Genomic DNA, 21,093 nt, shown 5'->3' with positions numbered 1-21,093 from the left:
ATTCTACTCAATCTCTCCCCGCAGGATTCTACAAGGTCCTATGGCCAGGGACGTAGGTATAGACTTGTTATGGGGGGTTTCGGGGGGGTCACACCCCACCCGCCCCTAGGGCATGGCCACGCCTCCCCAAGCCCCGCCCCCGGCCTAGCGCTTATAAAAGCAGCTCTCTGAGGCCGGGACGGCAGACTCCCCTGCCCTGCCCTCCCCTGACCCCCACCAGCTGGGCTCCCAGCCAGCAGTTCTTTCTGCCCTCCCCTCTGGGCAGAGGCTTACAGGGAAAATGGAGCCCGATGCAAAATCTGAGTTTTGCGCCGCCCCCCCCAGCCGCCGTGATGCTTAAATCCACTCCCAAACAGCATTACTTTCAATGGTGTTTAAACTAGAGAGCCCAAATTCTCCTTTTAAATCCACCTTAAAGAGAGAATCTGGGGTCCTCAGTTAAACAACACTGAAAGTGATGCTATTTTGGGGTGGATTATCCCCCACCCTGAAACAGCATCACTTTCAATGTGGCCTAGTGGTTAACAGCAGGTGCATTCTAATCTGGAGGAACCAGGTTTGATTCCCTGCTATGCCGCTTGAGCTGTGGAGGCTTATCGGGGAATTCCGATTAGCCTGTGCGCTCCCACACATGCCAGCAGGGTGACCTTGGGCTAGTCACAGCTTTTTGGAGCTCTCTCAGCCCTACCCACTTCACAGGGTGTTTGTTGTGAGGGGGGAAGGGCAAGGAGATTGTAAGCTCCTTTGAGTCTCCTACAGGAAAGAAAGGGGGGATATAAATCCAAACTCTTCTTCTTCTTCTAAACTGAGGACCTCAGATTCTCCCTTTAAATCCATGCTGAAGGGGGTGGATTTGAAAGGAGAATCTGGGGAAATTGGGGGGTGCCTGCTGTCAGGGGTGCAATTGTTAAGCTAGAAGCACCAAACTTTCGGGTTTCTTTAGGAGACTCTCCTAATGATACCACCCAGGTTTGGTGAAGTTTGGTTCAGGGGGTCCAAAGTTATGGACCCTCAAAGGTGTAGCCTCCATCTCCTATTAGCTCCCTTTGGGAGTCCATAGCTTTGGACCCCCTGGACCAAACTTCACAAAATCTGGGTGGTATCAGTAAGAGACTCTCCTGATGATACCTCCCAGGTTTGGTGAGGTTTGGTTCATGGGGGCCAAAGTTATGGACCCTCAAATGTGTAGCCCCCATCTTCTATTAGCTCCCATTGGAAACAATGGAGGTTGGGGCACCCCCTTTGGGAGTCCATAACTGTGGACTCTCTGAACCAAACCTCACCAAACCTGGGCAGTATCATCAGGAGAGTCCCCTAAACAATCCCTGAAAGTTTGGTGCTGCTAGGCTAAACAATGCGCCCCCTGAAGCTAAAAACAAACAAACACTAAAAATGTTTTTTAAACCCACAAACGGGTAGGCGGAGCTTCGGACATGAATGGGGGGGGGGTTTGAACCTGAGAAACCCCCCCGCTTACCTACGTCCTTGCCCATGGCCTAAGAAGACTGCAGTTGGAGTACTGTGTTCAGTTCTGGTCACCACATCTCAAAAAGGGTATCGAAGAGATAGAAAAAGTGCAGAGAAGGACAATGAGGATGATTGAGGGACTGAAGCACCTTCCTTATGAGGAGAGGCTGCAGCGTTTGGGACTTTTGAGTTTGGAGAGGAGACATCTATGGGGGGATATGATTGAAGTCTATAAAATTATCCATGGGGTAGAAAATGTTAACAGAGAGAAATTTTTCTCTCTTTCTCACAATACTAAAACTAGGGGGCATACATTGAAAATGCTGGGGGGGAAGAATTAGGACTAATAAAAGGAAACATTTCTTCATGTAACGTGTGATTGGTGTTTGCAATATGCTGCCACAGGAGGTGGTGATGGCCGCTAACCTGGATAGCTTTAAAAAGGGCTTGGACAGATTTATGGAGGAGAAGTTGATCTATGGCTACCAATCTTTATCCTCCTTGAACTGAGATTGGAAATGCCTTAGCAGACCAGGTGCTCGGGAGCAGCAGCAGCAGCAGCAGCAGCAGCAGAAGGCCATTGCTTTCACATCCTGCATGTGATCTCCCAAAGGCATCTGGTGGGCCACTGTGAGTAGCAGAGTGCTGGACTAGATGGACTCTGGTCTGATCCAGCAGGCTCTTTCTTATGTTCTTAAGACCAGTTTTCCACATCCTTCTCTATTTTGTCTCTCCTACTTTAACAGATTCTCAACTGCTCTCAATATCCCAAGGGTAATGAGCATGCTCAGCCATTTGGGGTGAAGAGTCTTCTACATTTTTAAAATTATGAATTACTATTTTCTGCATGCCCAGGCAGTCCTCTGAACATGCAGAAATCTTGAGCCAGTTTGCAGGGTTGCCTCTCGGACAGGTACTCTGCTTATAGCTAGTTCCTACATATGTTTGCTCAAAAACAGGTTGTTTAGGATTTCCAACCTTATTCTTCTTCGGTACAGTCAATAGGAAAACAGAACAGTATCCATAAAAGAGAAAGCCCCATGGGTACACCTTGACCTAAGACATACTTACACCATTGCCTTCTCACCTGAGCTGCTGTAGTCCAACTCTCCATTCACACCATCCAAGAATGGGACCCGTGCAAGAGCAGGCTTTCCTCGGCTCTGTTTGTGAGGAATCAGACCCCTGCAACAAAAAATTACGAAGAGACAATCAGGAGATCAACTCAAACGTCAGTTCTAACCTGTAGCCTACGTTCTCTTCAAGTTGTGCCTTGATGTGAAGGAGGATGATATGGAGCTGAACCCCAGAAGGGCAGTTGTTTTTTGGAAGTGGTGGTCACACTGCTACTGTTGCAACATATGAACAGGCTGAAGCCTGTAATTTCTTCGATCTGGTAAGGAATATTAGCAGCATTCTGTTGCAAACACCATGTCACGTGTGTGGTGTAAGTAGCAGCTAAAACCACAGAAATGACAACAGCAAATACTCTTACAAAACAATTGCTCTATGCCAAGGGGAGTCATATAAATTGGGGTGAGGACAATCAGAGCTGTAAACAAGGGGGGAAAGTATGTTAATGCAGGGATATCTGGAAATGAAGTATGATGGGAAGGGGGGAAAACCAGTTTCGGGCAATCCTTTCTCCATGAGGGCTGTTCTAGTGTCAAGAGCTTACATTAAAGAAGGGTGAAACTAGCATGTTTTTCCCCAGGCTGGCAGGCTAATGGTGAGGACTGTATTTTAATGAAAGACTTGTTTGCAAAAGAGAAAAAGGCCTTCACTCAGTGTCCTGGTTACTATTTCATTTCATACCATGGGTCAGAAGCCTGATTATTTGAAGAAATTAAAGAAAAATACAAAATGAACAAAGATTCAGCAAATAAAGATGCTTTAGGGATCAGTAGGAACTCTTGCGGCTCTCCAGTTTATTTCAGGGAACTACAATGTTTCCTATCAGTCCCCTAAATACCTCAGGCATGGCCAATTGGCCATGCTGACAGAGGCTGATGGGAATTGTAGTTCCTGAACATCTGGAGAGCTGCAGGTTCCCTACCCCTGCTTTAGACAAAACCACAACATAGGCATCAATGTTATAGCTATAATCAATTTGTTACACACTACCCAGAATAGATGCAGGGAAGAAACCCCCAGCCCTACCTGCAAATGTAACACCAGACATGCAGTTGACACAAGATCATGCTGCCAAACAATATCAAGAAAGCCCAGCTATCGTCTAAGAGGTCTGCTGAAAGAAAGGACTAGAATATTACTAGGGGAATAATAATTATTCTGAGTAAGGTCTGGCAAAAGCAGCTTACCTCAAAACATCATGTGGGAGACCATTGCCAAGACCAGAACTGCACTCTGAGTCAGACCCACTCTCTCTATGCCTTCTGAAGCCATTGGTCACTGCTGCTGAGAAGAACAGACATGAGAATGAGTCCATACACCTGCACCCCTCTTAGAAGGTCATTAGACATTTAAGACAGCGAACAGAAAGAACTCCACAATGCTATTGTGCACCTCACAAAGAAATGCTCCTCAGCCACCTTTCTTACTCCCAGCATCTCGTCTGAAGCATCTGAAGTCCATTGATCTTAATGAATTAAACATTGCCCTGTTCGCAAAGCTAAAGACTCAACCTAAATGGGTTCTGGAAATGAGTTCTGCTTCAAAAAACTTTTAAGCATTTGGATTTGTGCTGAACTTCTGTTTCACACTCTGAAACCAATTTCATATTCTGGAAACCTGATTCCTCCCTGCAGCTTACAGAATCCACCCAGGTATGGTTTCAGGGATGCTGGGTAAGTCATGCCATGGGTTTAAACTGCCAGTGTGTGCAATGACATCATACCATGTCAGCAGGAATACACATACACACATATGCAAAATACAGCCTACAGTGTATTGTTGAAGGCTTTCACGGCCGGAATCACTTGGGTGCTGTGTGGTTTCCGGGCTGTATGGCCGTGTTCTAGCAGCATTCTCTCCTGACGTTTCGCCTGCATCTGTGGCTGGCATCTTCAGAGGATCAACTGCCTGGGTGCTGTGTGGTTTCCGGGCTTAAGATCCTCTGAAGATGCCAGCCACAGATGCAGGCGAAACGTCAGGAGAGAATGCTGCTAGAACACGGCCATACAGCCCGGAAACCACACAGCACCCAAACAGCCTACAGTGTTTCTGAAGCCTTCCTATTCTGTACTACAACTCTCCACATTCTAGTCTTATTTAAGGTGCAGTCTGTACTGAATTTTAAAGTGTTCAAAAGCTCTGCAGAGTAGTAAGCATTTGCTTGACAGACTATGGTGAGGTTAAAGCAGGAAACCAAATAAATGCAGAAGATGAATTAAGTTATACCCGTCACAACAGGGAATGCCCCTGTGGACATCTGATTTCCAGGACTGCTCAAAGATAACAATTAGGACTTATACGTATGTTCCTATCAGAATATAGGTTAAAAATATTGAAAAAGCTAACTTTTATGGGGATGGCTGCATGAGCAGAATCCCAGATTTCTGTTTGATCTTGCTTTTTCCTGAAATAACACAAATGCTGGATCAGATCAATTGTCCAACTATTGCAGAATCATGTTTCACACAGTGACCAATTAGATGCCACAAAAAGGCTACAAGAAAAGTAATGCAAGCCACAACTCTCCCTATTGCTTCCCCTGGTAATGATATCCAGAGGATTACTGCCTCTGGACATGGGGGCTCTGTTTAGTCATCAGTGGAGCAATCTCATAGGACTGTAGTGTTAATTACTAAACCTCCATGTTCAGAAGCAGTCATTCTCTTAATACCATGGCTGGAGGGAACCATAGAAGGAAGCTTTAGCTCCTATGCAGAGTTACTCTAAGCCTACAGACCTCAGTGGACAGAGACTGGTGTAATTGTGTAGTATTATCCTAAGGATAATAGCCACTGATGAACCTGCCCTCCATGAATTTGTCTACATTAAAGACAACTAGTCATCCCCATATCCCACAGCAGTGAATTTCACAAGCCAGTCACTATTTGAGTGAAGCAGTATATCCTTTGCTCCAGCTTGAAATCTACTGCCCATCAACTTCATTCAATGCCAGTGAGTTAACAAGGACAATAAGAAACTGAGTTGTTTTAAAAGTAAATGCAGTACTCCATTTTCTCCTTCATTTCAAAACAAGCACTTGTTTTAAGACAATAAACCATTAGATGAATCGTGTGCCCAAGACAACTCAAAAATGTATCACAGGAGTACTGCAATTACTTTTGAATCATACTCAAAATTGTAGACTATATCGCAAGCTCGCTTTTCCAGCTAAAAAAACAATAACACCATCAGCTTCTCAACACAACACTTAATTCATGGAAGCCCACCACAATTTTCTTGTGGTCTTATCTTCCTCTCATGCACTACTTATGAGAAACTGGACAAAGTGGGTACCTTAAAAAAAAGGAAGTGCTTTTTGTGAGCACAGAACATATTTCTTGTTTCGTAGACTACATGACCTGCACTGACCTTGCAAGAACACCCCGCTTGCAAATAGTGGTCCGGCATGTGATGGAGTAAGAAGTAAGTGTGACGAACTGAATATATGTTATCACCCTTCAAAATCATTTTAAGGATACACACTTAATTCTCAGGTAAGCAGTCTTAAAAGAGTGTAATAAACTATATCAGATGTTTCAGAAATTACATTGTATGGTGTAACCAGATAAACTAAAACAGAAAGAAGAAGCCATTCAAAGTATGCTCTTGTAAAGTATGCTCTTGAAGTATAGGGCATTTGTAAAGTAATAGACTGTTATAATATAAACAACTGACTTCCCACAAATTCAGTTCAGATTCATGAATTTGAGTTTAAGGTACCATCAAGGAGACAAATAAGTGGATTCAAATCAAACCTGAACTCTCCCTAAAATGACACGGTCAGGCCTTCCTAGCTAAAATAACTAAACTGAGGCTATGGTACTTTGGTCATATTATAAAACAGCAAGAGTCATTGGAAAAGACAATAATGTTAGAAAAAGTTCAAGGCATCAGGAAAAGAGGAAGACCCACCATGAGATGGACTGATTTTATAAAGGAAGCCACAGCCTTCAGTTTGCAAGACCTGAGCAAGGCTGTTACCAATAGGTCATTTTCGAGGCCATCTATTCATGACTTGAAAGCGACTTGACACACACTCACACATATCACCAACAACCTTATTCCAAGCACACACTCAGAATAATAGATGGGAAGGAAGCCAGAGATTATGGGCCTGTTTTAATCAACTCAGGTGATAATTACAAGAACATACTGTGTAAATCTCTGATTCTTTATGTTTTGTTCTGATTATTTATTTTACTTTTATACCCTGCTGTTATAGAACACAAGGCATCATACAGAGGATCCTTAGCAGGTCACATCTAGACAGTGATGTATTTAGCTTCAGCAAGGATGTAGCACCCTACAACCCTTTCAAATTGCCAGTCTTAGCAGGATGGCGTCCACTGTTGATCCATTTCTAAGGCCGTTTCTGCACGGCCTCCATTCGCCCCCACGCCACCAAGAGTTCTGGCGGCGTGGATTTGCCGGAAGCTTCGACCATGCAAGCATGCGGCTGAACCGGCTGCGCAGAGGTAGGCGACATTGAGCGGCGAGGCGGCTCCACACGGAGCCGCGAACTCTTCCTTCTTTTCTCCGCCCCACTCATTGAATATGGCCATGGTGATCCGTCGCCTGCTGGGTGTAGAAGTCCCCGCCGCTGCCCCTCCACGACCCTGGAGGTCGGAACGGACCCCAGTGTGAGCGAGGGCTCGCGACGCCCAGCAGACTAATGCACGGCTGAATACATCGCGAAGTGGGGCGCAGAAGGGGTCAGACAAGCGTCTTCCCCAACAACAACCCTTTAAAGGGTTGTTTGTTTACGGCTTGACCTGAGGAGGCAGCCTCTGCTGGGAGGGAAGCCGGAAGTCCAGATTAAAGCCGCTGCTGGGCGTTGCAGCAGCGGGCGCCAGCTATATCGAAAACCCGAAGCAATGCTGACCTGGGGGCGGCGTTTTTAGCGCCCCCAAACCGTCGTTAATGGGCCGTGCGGAAACGGCCTAAGTAAAATACTACTGAGATGGGTGTTTCATATATTTAATTTCAATCCATCTGTGGCCAACTCTAAAGCACTGAAGTCCTCTAGCCATTTCAAACAGTGCTGCTTTTTTCCCTTGCCTTTTTCAGCGGAGAATTCCTTTTCGCTTAAAAAAATACGTTCTGAGATTTGCTCTATACTGCTATAGCACCAGCAGCCCAATGCATCCTAATGCTGGTTGGTACAGCAATTCAGCGCTATATCATCGGTACTGGGATACACTGGATTGTTGGTAATATAGCACAACTTTCAGAATGTTTTTTAAAAAAGGATGCCAGGGACAAAGGAAGCAGGAGGAAGTAGTCCTTTCTGAAAAACTCCTGATATTTTAAATAGCAACCCAAAGCAATTCGGAAGCTCACGGAAAAACTGAAAAGGGAGGAAGTTGCATCTGAAATGACACCAAAAAATCTGTTAGCAACGGACTGCTAAACAGATTACAAGGGCAATTTGAAAGGGGCCTTACTAATCTGACATTTATTCAGTGCCAACAATATACTAAGTATTGTATACTTCTGACAGGTAGTATATATATTCTGGATACAGCTGCATACTACAGGGGTGTGCAATTGGATATTGCCAACCTGATAAAACTTTGATATTTCCTGGCTCACATCAGCAACATCTGATACACTGAAATGCTTTCTCCCTAATTCCTGTTTCTGATTATTTTTTTCCCAATACATACTGGAAATACAGGAAGCCTTTGAGAAAGGCATAGATGGCATAGTAGACCTTTAAACTTTGAAGGGCCATTATTTTCAGTTAGCAGACCCATCTGCTGACATCTGCAGGCCAGGTCTACTCCCATTAAAATAATGGTCCTTTAATGTTTAAAGAACAGAGTTGGGGAATATGCTAAATAATGGGAAGTAGACCTGGTCTCCAGACTCAGGCTGCCAGGTCAACCACCCATTACATTTTAAGGGGTACTATTTTCAGTGACAGGAGAGGCTCTCCTTTCCCCTTTACTACTCCTGCTGCCTGCAGAGGAGGGGAGAAGTCTGGCCGTCAGAGTTCAGAGGAGAGATCTGTCTCCCAATGAAAATAACAGCCCTTAAAAGTTTAAAGGGCAAATTTTATTTTATTTATTTATTTATTATTTGATTTCGTATACCGCCCTATCCCAAAAGGGCTCAGGGCGGTGAACAATATAAAAGCATATATAAACATAAATATATAAAAGTTTAAAATTTTCATTCTAAAACAGTATCCCACGAACCCATATGCAACCCTCCCAAGAAGAGTGATGATGGGTCCCGATGATGTTAGGGACCCTATACAGCAGGGGGAGGATGAAAGCAGGGCACCCTCAGCGGCTGAGATGATGCTCTCGAAGAGGCCCGGTGGAAGAACAATTGGATGCGGAGGCCCTCCGGAACTCTCAAGGTCCGCGGAAGACCGGACAGCTGGTGACGTGTTTCCCGCCAGGCAGGGGCCAGAACCGTGAGCCCTGGCGAGGTGAAAGCAGCGCATCGGTAGGGGGCAGGGATATGACAGGTAGAAGCTCTGCGGGTAGGCTGCCAGGATATAGCCGGGAATGCGTTAGAAGTGCGGGGGGTCAGGCAGCGTAAGACCTGCAGGTCAACACCAACTTGAAGATGATTGAGAACTCACAGGAGCCAAATGCAGCTGGTGCAACACAGGCTGGATATGATCCGGCTGCCGACGACGTTGCATGCCGCTGGGCCGTTTAAGCATACCGGAATGCGGCGCGGAAGGCCCCACGGCGTGCGGCGAGTTAAACTGATGACGCCGGTGACGTTTGCGGATCACGGTGGCTGAATTGGCGGCGTGGTGGAAAGGGAAGAAGAGGGCCAGCCCGTGGGGCCTGTCGAAGATGGAAACGCAACCGGGTTATTTGTATGGGCCACCTGGGTCTCCATTGAAAGAAGGTGGACCCCCGAATACTGAGCGGAGGTCGGCATGTGACCCCCCTCCACACGGCGGCTGGAATTCTAATCTCTGCGGCCGGGGATCTCCGTCTTCGATGGATTAACCTGCTCTGTTGTAACCAACCCAGCGACCGCCTCGTGAAACAATGCTTAAAGAGAGCTGCAGAGGCGGTGACAGCTCCGCCTCCATGCGACAGAATGAGCTGCAATTGTCATCAGCATACTGATGGCAGACCAGCCCAAAGCTCACGTACCAATAACTGAGCAAAGGGGGTAGCATATAGATGTTAATAACAGTGGGGACAACTTAATGCCCCCCTGGGGGCGCACCTGATGGCGGGCACCGAGGGCTTTATTACGCACACTTGCTTGACTCCGCCCGGGCGAGGAACAATCATTGAAGGACGAAGTGCCGGACCCAGGCGGCCAGAAGCTGATGGGCAGAGGTAGTGACCGACCATATTAAGCAGCTGATTATCTAACAAACACCAGCAGCGCCGATCCCGCCTCGGTCAAGTTGCATGCGTATCTCAGCGGTAGCGGCGAGAACGTCTCCGTCCATGCCTTTGCCAGCGCGGAAGGCGGAACCGGAAGGAATTAACTGATAGAAGCCTGAAACTGCTCCAACACCACTCTCGAATTACCTTCCCCAAAGGCGAAGATTCTGGGCGGGCGTGTTAGCCAAAGAATCTCCGGGATCTGGTGCGCTGGAGTGGGCGGACCACCCCACTCCTTCAACCCATCTGGAAAGACTCCTTGCTCCAGAAGGTCATTGATGATTTTCAACAGGTGGGAATTAATGAAACTCCTCCCGGCAAGTTTTAATTAATAGCAGGAGGGCGGTCGAAGACAGGTAGTAGGTCTAACGGCAGCCAAGATCCTGTCAACAGCAACCCGAGGAGAGCAGGAAAAACCCGAAGACTAAACAAAGGGCCAAGAAGGCGGCAAAGGAGCTTCCAGTTCACTAATTGTAGTTAAAAAAAAGGTGGCAGGAAGGTCCTGGCGGGGCTGTGCGAAATGCTTAGTATATGCAGCTAATAGCCAATTCCGCGATTTGTAGAACCCACTCTGATAAAGAGGTCAGATCGAGATTATCCAGTATGGTGTTGAGCGAGGCTAGCAGATCACGAGAGAGGAAGAGAAACCCTCTTAAGCCTCCTTAAAATTAAGCCATCTCATAGGCGATCCTATAGGATGTTCGGCGCGCTCCGCGAGCTTTCCTCCACACACGCCGCTCGTCTGAGCACCCACTGCATCTGGCAGCTCCTCTGCTCTGGCGGGCCGCCCGCGTGGCAGGGGCTTAACAGTCGATGGCATCAGAGAGGCGGGAATTCCAATCCTCCACTTGCTCATCGAGTGTGCCGGCGGGTTCAGGGTCCCGCAGAGCATTCAGGAAACCAATTGGATCCATAAGTCTCTGTGGGCGGGCACAAATGCACCATGGATCATCTTGAGGGGCTAGGAACCCTTCCCTCTCTCTTCCTCTCTCCCAACAATTGCTGCTTTCGGAGAGGGCACTTGCAAAATTATTGATTTTTCTTATGGAAAAGTCAGGAAGGGCAATATTGGGAGTATTGCTTCAATATATTCAGAACAACCTTTTGGAAGGAGAACTACAGTCCCAACGTTTAGCGAAAACAATAATAATTCCCTTCCCAACTTTCCAATATGGAATCACAACAATAATTTTGCAAGTTCAAACCCCTAGTGTAGAATTAAGAGTATATTTCAGCTGAATGGTTGTTTCATTCACTGTGCTCCTTTATGGATCCGTAAGCCATATCCTGCCAGATCACTTTAAAATGTGCTCCCCAGGGAAAATATATCAGAACTGGTTCTCTCTTCTAATGTTCTAGCAGTTTATTTTGAAAGGGAAAATAGGAACAAAGGCAAATTTAGAAAGTAGTAAACTTTCTTCACTGCCCCCCCCCCCCCCCTGTTTATGCAATATTTCCTGAAGTAATGCCTTGGAACTGGTTCACAAAATACACACATTTGATGACTTCAGAATCAACTATTAACTTGTATGTACAAATGGGCCAACACAAATCAAACATCACACAAAATTTCACTATCTCTTCAACTACAATACTTGTTGCGCTATACTGCATATACTTTATGTTTTATACTCATTAAATTTTAGTAACAAATACTATCATCATAATTACTGGAGTCAGTTCACACATTCACTTGTGAATCAACAAATAGTGAATACTCAAATAATATACAAGAATGTGTGAACCAGTCTGGAGTAACATCTCACAATCAGATCCATGTTATATTGCTCATTATAAACAGATTAAATCTCCTAGCTCTTCCTTGCTTCCAGAGTCTCCAGATTTGTCCGCCACCATCAAACCAATATTATCTTTCTGCACCTGAATTTGTTTTATTTTGGTAATATAATAGCACCAGATACGGGAACAAGGAGTGGAAGACAGCCTGCCTGAAACATTTCAGATGACTGATTGAACCCAAGCAATATCAAGAGTGGAGCCAGAAGTCACTTCTTGAAAAATAGATATAACTAATAGTTCACAAGCCACCTCACAAAATTGTGGAGAAACATTTATATTGTATAAGATTGAACAGAAGGTTGATGAAGGTTGATGCAACATTTATGGCCCAATTCAGACAGGAGGGAGGGCACAATTGCCAATGGATTTGCCCTCCCCAGGGCACTTATCCCAGCAGAGGGGTAAAACCACCAGCAGGTAGATGCTGCAGCACACCCAAAAGGGAACTCCATTCAGTCCAGTGGAGGGCTTTCAAGTGGCATGGGTGTTTTTCTTTTGGGCTGCACCCATGCACCACCTGAGAGCCCTCTGGAGGCAGGCAGCACAGTAGCAGAGCGATCCGTGTCCACGGCTGCCCGGTAGATTAAAAAAAGAACTGCACTCACCTCCTGCAAATCAAACTATGCAGTGTATCCTTAATTTGCTAGTAGTCATTACAGAAGAAAAATCCCAAATTATAAAGATAATTCACAATGCCACAACCAAAACCTATCTAATATCTTTTATTAAAACCATACAAATAACAGAACATGTGTTGTCTTAATACTGACTGGTTTTGATAACAGGCATTATGTGGATTTTGGACCTGGATTTTGCTATGGACTAACAGTTACTTTTTGGGGTCTGTTTGTTTACAAAGGCCGACCCTCTTTCATTTCTAAGCCCTATAACCTTCTCAACAGTCAAACTAGAAGCTGTTGTTGGGATTCATGTGACAGAACTCAGTTACCAAAGGACTAAGGGAAATGGTTGCTGCTATGGATAAAATTGGAGACTTCTTGTTAACTATTAGATACTCTAGCCCTGGGAAACTCTGACATCAGAGGAATGAAAGCTCAGGGGAGTCACCTGTCGCTCCTGCCTGCCTGGGGGATTTCTCGCCATCGCTCTTGCTGCAGCTCCCACTCTGAGGCCGTTTCCGGGATGGCCGCTCACCCTCTATGCTGGAGGGGGAGAGCTGCCCACTGTGGCTGCGGTCCTCTCCATTCTCAAGGGGGCACTCCAGACCTCTTTGCCGTTTCACCCCGTTCTTGGCTTTTTTAAAAAGGACAGATGTCCGTCTGCCCACTCCACTAAATGGAGGACTGACAGAAGCGCCCGTGGCCTGAAGGGCCAATCCATTCAGGCCGTTGTCGCCGAGCAAGCGCTGGAAGGCGTGGCTCTCCCTCTGCAGCGTCTTCTTATCAAAGAGCTCGCCCTCGGACTTCAGCCGCTTATGTAGTCTGTTCAAGGACTTGCTTTCGCTAATGGGTTTGAGAGTTGGAGGGTCCTGCAGAGAGTCCAGCTCCGATAGGGAGGGTGCAGGTCCTGTGGGCTCCAGGGTGGGGGGAAGTGGGGGCTTGGTGTCATCTGCTAAAGAGAAAAAGAATCTGCTTGAACATTTTAGAATGTATGGATCACAGATCTCTGCCCTTTCCTATGGTTAAAGGTCACTGGTGGCTCAGCATAACAACTCAGTTTTGTCACACACACTTAAGGAAAACATTCAGAGAAATACTGCAACTATGGTCCACTGCAGAAGAAGGGAAATATTCTTATCTTCCTAAGTGCTAGCTGACATATCTACTGTTTAACCAGTCAGGTTTATCCAAAGCTATAATCCTATGTACACTTACTTGGGAATAAATCTCACTGAATTTAGTCAGATTTATTTCCACATAAAAGGACTTGGGACTGGGTTACAAAGCATTTATTTCCCCATTTTTAAACACAGTTTTCCAAATCATCATACCTTTCAAGTAACTTAACCTCTACACATCCCTAAACACCACAGAAAGGTTAGAAGCTATTGAACAAGCAGAGGAGAGGGATTCAAAGGCAAAAATGGGGCTAGAGCCTATTGCAAGTCAGTGAGTAACAGTCATGTTGTTTTAAAAATCCACCTCCATCTCTCACACTCAGGTCAATACACCAGGGCTCATCAAAAAAATCAAATCTAGACCTAGAGAATTCCAGGGTCTGTGTTTCTCCACACTGAACGTTCCTTTCATCTAGTTTGCATGTAAACATTTCATTCCAATTCGTGGTGGAATTAGATGAGAGATTAACTTGAATTCTTCCCTTTTAAGATTCTGCTCCTGCTCAAGTGGTATCTGTGCAGTGCTCTGCCAATGCCGGGAAGCAAGTATTTCCCAACTGCCCGAACTATATGGACTGCCAATACCACAGGGAAACATGGTGGTGAAATGGGCCACATTCCCTGATTCAGGAATATCACCAGTCAGGAATTTCCTAGCAAAATCATAAAGAACAACGGCTCCTATCGGCAATTGCTAACAAACATCCTACAACCCCACTCAGAACTGATCCAAAACAAGAGACCTTGACACTGACAAAAATTATGGGTTAACCAAAATATTAAAATAAGGCAATTGTTCCATTCTGAACCTCTTCTCTACCCTTCACTCACAGGTAATAAATGTCAGGTTTTTGGCTCACTTTCCCAGGTAGTAGTTGATTGCAGGTGTGCTTTGCAGGAAAAAACATATATGTGGGCAAAAGCCAACAACTCTTAAAAGTGAAATCTCCCAAGTTACTGGTTGATGGTTTCTACCAAGAACTAGACAGGCTGAATGTGACCCTGCTAGATCTGCTGGATCTCACAACGGCCTTTGACAAGACAGAGATTCTATAGGTTACTAGAAAGCAGACCAGGGACTTCATATTTCTCCTGTCTTGAACTTCAGATCTCCCTCCAAAAGCTGGATTTGCAACTTGAGAGTGCTACACAACACAGTGGGTTGTCATGATTGGTTCTCCCTCTGTATTAGACAGCGAAGACGAAAGCAGCCTACCACACACCCCTGTTAATCCCCCCATTGTCAGCGAAGGAATGTTTCAGGAGTGGAGGCGTGAGAGCAGCTGTTCATCAGAAGAGAATGAACCAGCTGTTGATCCAGTGTCCTCTGCAGGACCCTCCAAGTTAGGACTTTCTCAGAGTCCACCGTCAGCACCCCAAGCAAACAGTCCTCCCGATTCACCCACCCCTTTAGAGCAGCGTCACCAACGGTTACACCTTGAATTAGTTGTGTAGACTGGCTGTTCATCATTTGTAAGTTACGAGCAGGACCAGCTCCCTGAAGCAACACTCCTCCAGCATTTCCGCCCTCACACTGACAAAAGACAGCTCACAGCTGTGCATTTTTGCAGAAGACAATTTGTCACCTCGACAGCTACTCTGCTTCGGTTCCATGGATTGCTCAGAAAAGCCTGCTTTCCGGTAACAACTCTTGGACTTTGCCCCCTGGACCTGCTCTGTAGATTTGTGTTTTGGATTGTGACAACCTGGTGGACTGGTGAGCTTGCTTACTGGTTCTCAGACTGAACTCTAACCAGTGCCTTGTCTGGTGCCTTAAGAGACATTTCTGACCTGTGTTTAACCTGCAGTAAATATCTATCAGTTGCACACTGTCTTTTGTCCGTCCTTGATAGTCAGCCCGTGCCAGGGGTCACCTTAGAAGACCACATGGCTGCAATGGGTCTTTTACCCAGCTTTCATTGGTGCATCAGATGTGTCCATTCTTGGTTCAGTCAGATCTAGCCACAGTGATCCATGCCTTAGTTACATCTAGACTGGACTACTGCAATATGCTCCACTTGAGGCCACCCTTGAAGAATTCTGGGTTTTAAGTTTTTTATGTGTTTTACTTTATGTATGTCATCTATGTATGTCATCTATGTATGTCATCTATTTTGTAAGTCATCTTCAGATCTGTAAGGAAGAAAGGTGACTAATAAATGTTTTAAATAAATACATAAATATTTTAAAGAGCCTCAGTGACAGAAATTAGGATTATGGAAAGTTCATCAGTAAGGTTCCAGCAGTTGCTGACCTTAAATGGGCCAATATCACCAAGTAGACATCAAGCTTTTTCTGTTGTTATAAAGTTGACACCATAATTCGTTTTTGTGGTATTTCAGTCCCCAGCTACATCTAGCACTTACAATTCAGAGTTGCAACACTGCTACAACCAAAAAAATGCCATGAATTTTTCCACTAGTGATGATTGGAGGCATCTTTTCCCATGTGCTCATTGGTCTGGTTCAGACATAAAGACATAGCACAAGATTTGGCCGTACATGAGTGGGCCTTGTGTTTGCATGCCCCCTCTTCCCTTCCCTCCTCAGCCTACACTTGCACACCAAACCAAGACTGCAAACCACCTTACATCTGAACTGAGACAATACACCTTAATTAATGCTGTTGCTAAATCCCTTTTACTAATTGCATATCTCTGTGGACTATTTGTATGCTTTGCACATTATAAGCATTACAGAACCGCTGCAGCATGATGCATTTCTCAGAACTACTAACAGGGTGTTATGTCTTACATTATTATTTCTATCATGATTTAGTTGTTTTTACAGATCCCAGACTTCTTTTGCTGCGGGCACTTCGCTCCCATAAATAGATTGCACCTCATTCCTTCATTTGCTTGAGGTAAGTAGAACCGGTTTCCAGAAACTGTGCTCAGGAATATAGCCATTTATCCCAGCCTGGCATTTCTTGCCAATACTTTCTGCTTTTCAGAAGAACCAACAGAGGGTGAACATTCAGTATCCATTAATTCTTTACTGCCATTTAAGGAAATGCCATTTTAGAATAGGTAATATGACAGGATTTTGAAAGTGTCAGTTTCAACCAAATTACACCTTGCTGATCCGAACTCTACTGCACTTGTTGCATATACATACAATGCTTTTCACTTTGGGGTACAGGAACATTTTATGGAGCCTTCCCTATCATCAAGATCTAAGTCCAGTAGCATCTTAAAAGGCCAACAAGATTTCCAGGCTATAAACTTAAATCTGGACATTTTTTTGGTCTCTTGAAGTGCTACTAGACTTGAATCTTACTCTTCCACTGTAGACCAACACAGCTTTAATGATAAGCTATAAACATACAGGAAGGCAACTATGCTCCACAGAACACTATTTTTTCTGACATGGCATTTCCAGGAGGCATCTCTGAAGCTACAGACAGCCCTTGCTGAACATGGCTGCAAGTAAAGCTTCACAAGCTGAAATCAGACCTGCTCTTAACAATTCCACCTTTAAAGGGTAGGAATGGTGCAGAGGTAAACAACCATGTCATGTATGAAGACCATTTTCCGGATGGATGGCAAGCCTAGACTAACAGTGCAATCTTAAAGAGTGTTACTCCAGTCTAAGCCAATTCATTTCACTGGGTCAGACTAGAGTAACTCTGCATAGGACTGCACCATAAATCAGTTTCTCAACCACAGTTATTTGTTATTCCTTTCATGACATTAAATGTTCAGACACAGATGTGCATTTTAACCAGTCTATTTTTCTGAACCTCAGTAGGAAGGGAAGGCAGACACCAACCAGTTTTCTCATGCACCAAGGCCAGGAGAATTACAGTTTAGGAAATGCTAACTGGTCCACCCTTCAGCAAAGTCAACCCTGCCTTGTTGTTCTGTCTTAGATTCTGCATTTCTTATCTCCCAGGGGAGGTAAAAGGTAAGGTCACTGGTTTCTCAGCTTGCCTATGGGGAAAAGTCAGAAGGCTACTCAAATAGTGCCAAAGTATGCCATTTTAAAAAAATACAAAGACATGAACACAGAGCAGCTTCTGCTATAAAGCCAAGTAAACTCCAGGCTGGCTGAAATTAACTTTAGATTTATTCTGTGCGCCATTTCTGATACACCATTGGCCATAGGACAACCACCCAAGAATTTTTCCTCTAATCTACTGAGAAATATTGTGGAGAAGTCTAACACAGCATCTTCTGAGTTTCATGATGTCACAGCCAATTGTTGCTGACAGGCATACTAGGGAGATGACATTGACAGCCTTCTTAGCCTACAACTTCTTTCTGCTGAGACTGTGAAGGTCAATGAATGGTGCTACCATCGGTGCCTCTGAGCTGCACATTGCAACACTAGGAGGAATTACATCATCCTAACTTCACTGACTTCAGCGACTGAGAAAGGTGTAACTATGCGCAGGATGGCATGAGCAAACCACCTCTAGAAACAGTAAGATTGTCACACATTTCTCTAAGGCAGTGATGGCGAACCTTTTTGAGACCAAGTGCCCAAACTGCAACCCAAAACCCACTTATTTATCGCAAAGTGTCAACATGGCAATTTAACCTGGTTGGCTCCGAGGCATGCATTACTCAGGAGTAAGCTTGGTGGTAGTCAGTGGCTTTGCTTTGAAGCAACCGTGCATTTCTTCCAACAGGTGAATCACGACCCTAGGAGGGTTTCATGGCCAGTGGCCCAGGCCAGCCAAGATGGGGTGTGTGTGTGTGTGTGTGTTATTATTATTATTGTGTGTGTGTGTTATTGATAGATGGAATGTGCGTCGCGGCGTCTTGTAGCGGCCTTGCTTACCGTAACCTCTGTGCATTCAAGGTTACAGGGTGGAGCGCAGCCCTGAAAAGAGTGCTAAAGCCCTGGCCGAGCCCTGATTGGCCAGAGAGAAAAATATGCAGGGGAGTATAAATACAGTCCAGCTTAGAAGTGCTGAGGGGTTCTTGGCTTTGAGTCTTTTTGACTTTGTGTGGCTCTGTGTGAGCTTGTGTGCCCTTGGGTGCTTTTTGTGAACAGAGTGAGGGGAATCCGCTCAGATCTCTCACTGCTGTTATTTAGTAATAGCTGAGGAAGCTATTTGAAACATCTGAAACCCTGAGTTGGAGGAGAGAGAGTCCGCCCTCAGGTGTTTTATTTTGTGTGTGTGAGGGAAACCTCTAACAATCCAAAAGTCGGTCCTCAAAGTGAACAACAGTCTTGGAAGGCCCAGCTCCTGTGGCAGAGAAGCCAGATTTTGGGAGTGTGGGAGAGGGAGGCTGTTATGCCTGAATCCCACTGGGCGTAGACTGAGTGTGTTTATTTTTGTGAGGAGGAACAGCGGACTGAGTTTTTATTTTTGAAGAGAGTGTAAAACCTCTAAAGTAACATCTGTTAAGAAACATCTTTTTTTTATGAAGTAAAAACTGGAGTGAAGGGACACCTGCGAGTGTCCATTGTGTAACTGAAGTAAAGTGCCTGAAACCATTAAGCTTAAGAACAAACTTATTCTGTAACCGTTAAGCTAAAACAAACTCTCTCTAAAACCAGTACGCTTACATCCTCTCCAGTTTATCTGAGAAGCCTCTTTGTTAAAGCCAGCAAATAAACGTTTTAAGGTTTTGGTTCAACTTTAAACCGTTCCAGTCTTCATCATTTATTTTTCAGTCTGTGTCTGTGTGTTCCCCAGTCAGGGTGGTGACCGGTTAAAAATCAGTTTTGTGGGCTATAAGAAAAATTTATATTTTGGTGGCAGCGCAGTATAATAGGCCCTTTTGTTACAGGGGGCACTCTGTTTGTGCATGCCCACAGAGAGGGCTCTGAGTGCCACCTCTGGCACCCGTGCCATAGGTTTGCCACCACTGCTCTAAGGCTATTACCCCAAACTGTGATAATAGCATATTTGGGCAAATTCTAACCCAGTATACGTCACAGAGATCTGCATGAAAAACAGAATAAGTAGACTTCCACAGACTGCCACAAAGATTCCAGACTGGTGGCCAACTTGCTATCTGATGTCTTCACCCTGAACCATTCAGCCTATGATGAATGTAATTTCTGAATCTGTGGTTAAAAGAAGTTACTGCACTGTGATCACCTTTAAAAAGATGGCTATATATTAATATGCACCCATTTCAGGAGATAAATTCATTTACCAAATCAATTCCCAGACAACTTCCCTTTCTGCACAGCCTGGACCATTTCCCTCAGAGATCTGCTGAAATCTCTCACCTTTCTCCGCATCATCATCCTGGTCTCCTTGCAGCATCTTGTCCAAACCCTCCTCCCAAGGAGCTGGGTCTCCATTTGGCATGGTTTTGTTCTGCTGCTGGGCCAGCTTCTGTCGGATGGAGTTGATTTCACGTCTCAAGAGACGAATGCGACGGGTACGGGCACCACTTGACCGCATGGTGCTCACCATGTCCAGCTTTTCCAACAGCTCCTTCAGTTGTACCTCCAAGGAAAGGTGAGCCCGGTTTTCGGGGAGTAGAATGTTATCCACTACAAGGAGAAAAGAGGTGGTATGAGTAGCCAATCCAGTAAGAAATGGGTAAACTAGTCTATTCTGCGAATAAAGCAATAAAAGCCGTAACTATGCATGGTTATGAGCATACGCAGGAAAGTTGTAAGAATTTCCAGGATGATATTCCAAAAATGTCTAGAACATGCACCACAGAGACAACGAGAAAGTGAGAGAACATGTGCTGTATGACATATATGAGAACCTGATGCCCAGATTAGGATTAACAGAATTAAATATTGTCATCGAGAAAAGTTGACTACAAAGAACTTTATGGAACTATTATTTTTACACACGATTTTTTAATATTTAAATTTCTTTAATGGCCTTGTATTCTTAGATAGAAAGCTTGGTGGAAACTCACCATCCTCCCAAGAAAACCGATAAAAATCATCTGTCTTCGGTGATTCAGGCAAGTGAATCCCCACTTTGGGGTCAAAACCAATACTGTCAGCTTGCCGCCGTGCATGGCGCAATATTGCCCCTCCAAGGTCTCTCAGTCGGACAGCTGCTCGGTGGAAAATTGTGTCTTTGGAATTATATCTCATGCAGTTGGTAACAATAAGGTTAAAGTCTTCCTCAAACTCATCCAGTGTTCCGTACTGGTGGGACTCCAGCTTCTGCCTCATGGTAGAAAAATCCATTGGCTTGGAAATGAATTCCAGGTAATCTGGAACCTAAACATATAAAACCTGTACAATTACAAAAATCATTTACTAGCCAACCAGGGCATATCCACCACAAGCACTTTTACATGCCCTCTCAGCAGCACTGGGATAGTGCACAAATCTCAGCCATGTGATATCTGCCCACTATAAAATGTGCCTGTGTTGTGAAGCAACAGCACACTCCCTCAAAAAAAAAAAAAGGTGGCCAGTTAGGATGCCCTCTACATAAGAACCTTGGAGAATTTCCTTTGTTAAGCAACAGCAGGGCAAGCACAGCAGAAGCATTCAAAACAGTGCCTCCTTGAAGCAGCTGTAGCATTTAGGGTAGGGGGGCCAACCTATGGTGCTCCAGATGTTCGTGGACTACAATTCCCAT

General features: G+C 45.0%; 1 protein-coding gene across 6 annotated transcripts in view; it reads right to left on the bottom strand.

The window, feature by feature from the left end:
- The window catches only part of BRPF3 (bromodomain and PHD finger containing 3), a 48,102-nt gene that overhangs the window by 5,584 nt on the left and 21,425 nt on the right, over nt 1-21,093 (bottom strand). The window contains exons 6-10 of one of the 6 annotated variants that reach the window (XM_048497109.1): nt 20,414-20,726; nt 19,761-20,030; nt 12,840-13,343; nt 3,789-3,885; nt 2,555-2,652 (exon numbers count right to left, since the gene is read on the bottom strand). In XM_048497109.1, the coding sequence (XP_048353066.1) occupies nt 2,555-2,652; nt 3,789-3,885; nt 12,840-13,343; nt 19,761-20,030; nt 20,414-20,726 (1,282 nt within the window). The remainder of the gene's footprint in view (nt 1-2,554; nt 2,653-3,788; nt 3,886-12,839; nt 13,344-19,760; nt 20,031-20,413; nt 20,727-21,093) is intronic. The other 5 variants (XM_048497110.1, XM_048497111.1, XM_048497112.1 and 2 more) reach the window with 5 other exon arrangements.

This window comes from Sphaerodactylus townsendi, linkage group LG05 (genome assembly GCF_021028975.2).
Source record: "Sphaerodactylus townsendi isolate TG3544 linkage group LG05, MPM_Stown_v2.3, whole genome shotgun sequence".
Lineage (NCBI taxonomy): Eukaryota > Metazoa > Chordata > Lepidosauria > Squamata > Sphaerodactylidae > Sphaerodactylus > Sphaerodactylus townsendi.
The sequence above is the reverse complement of the archived record's forward strand: the minus strand, read 5'-3'. Positions and strand labels throughout refer to the sequence as shown.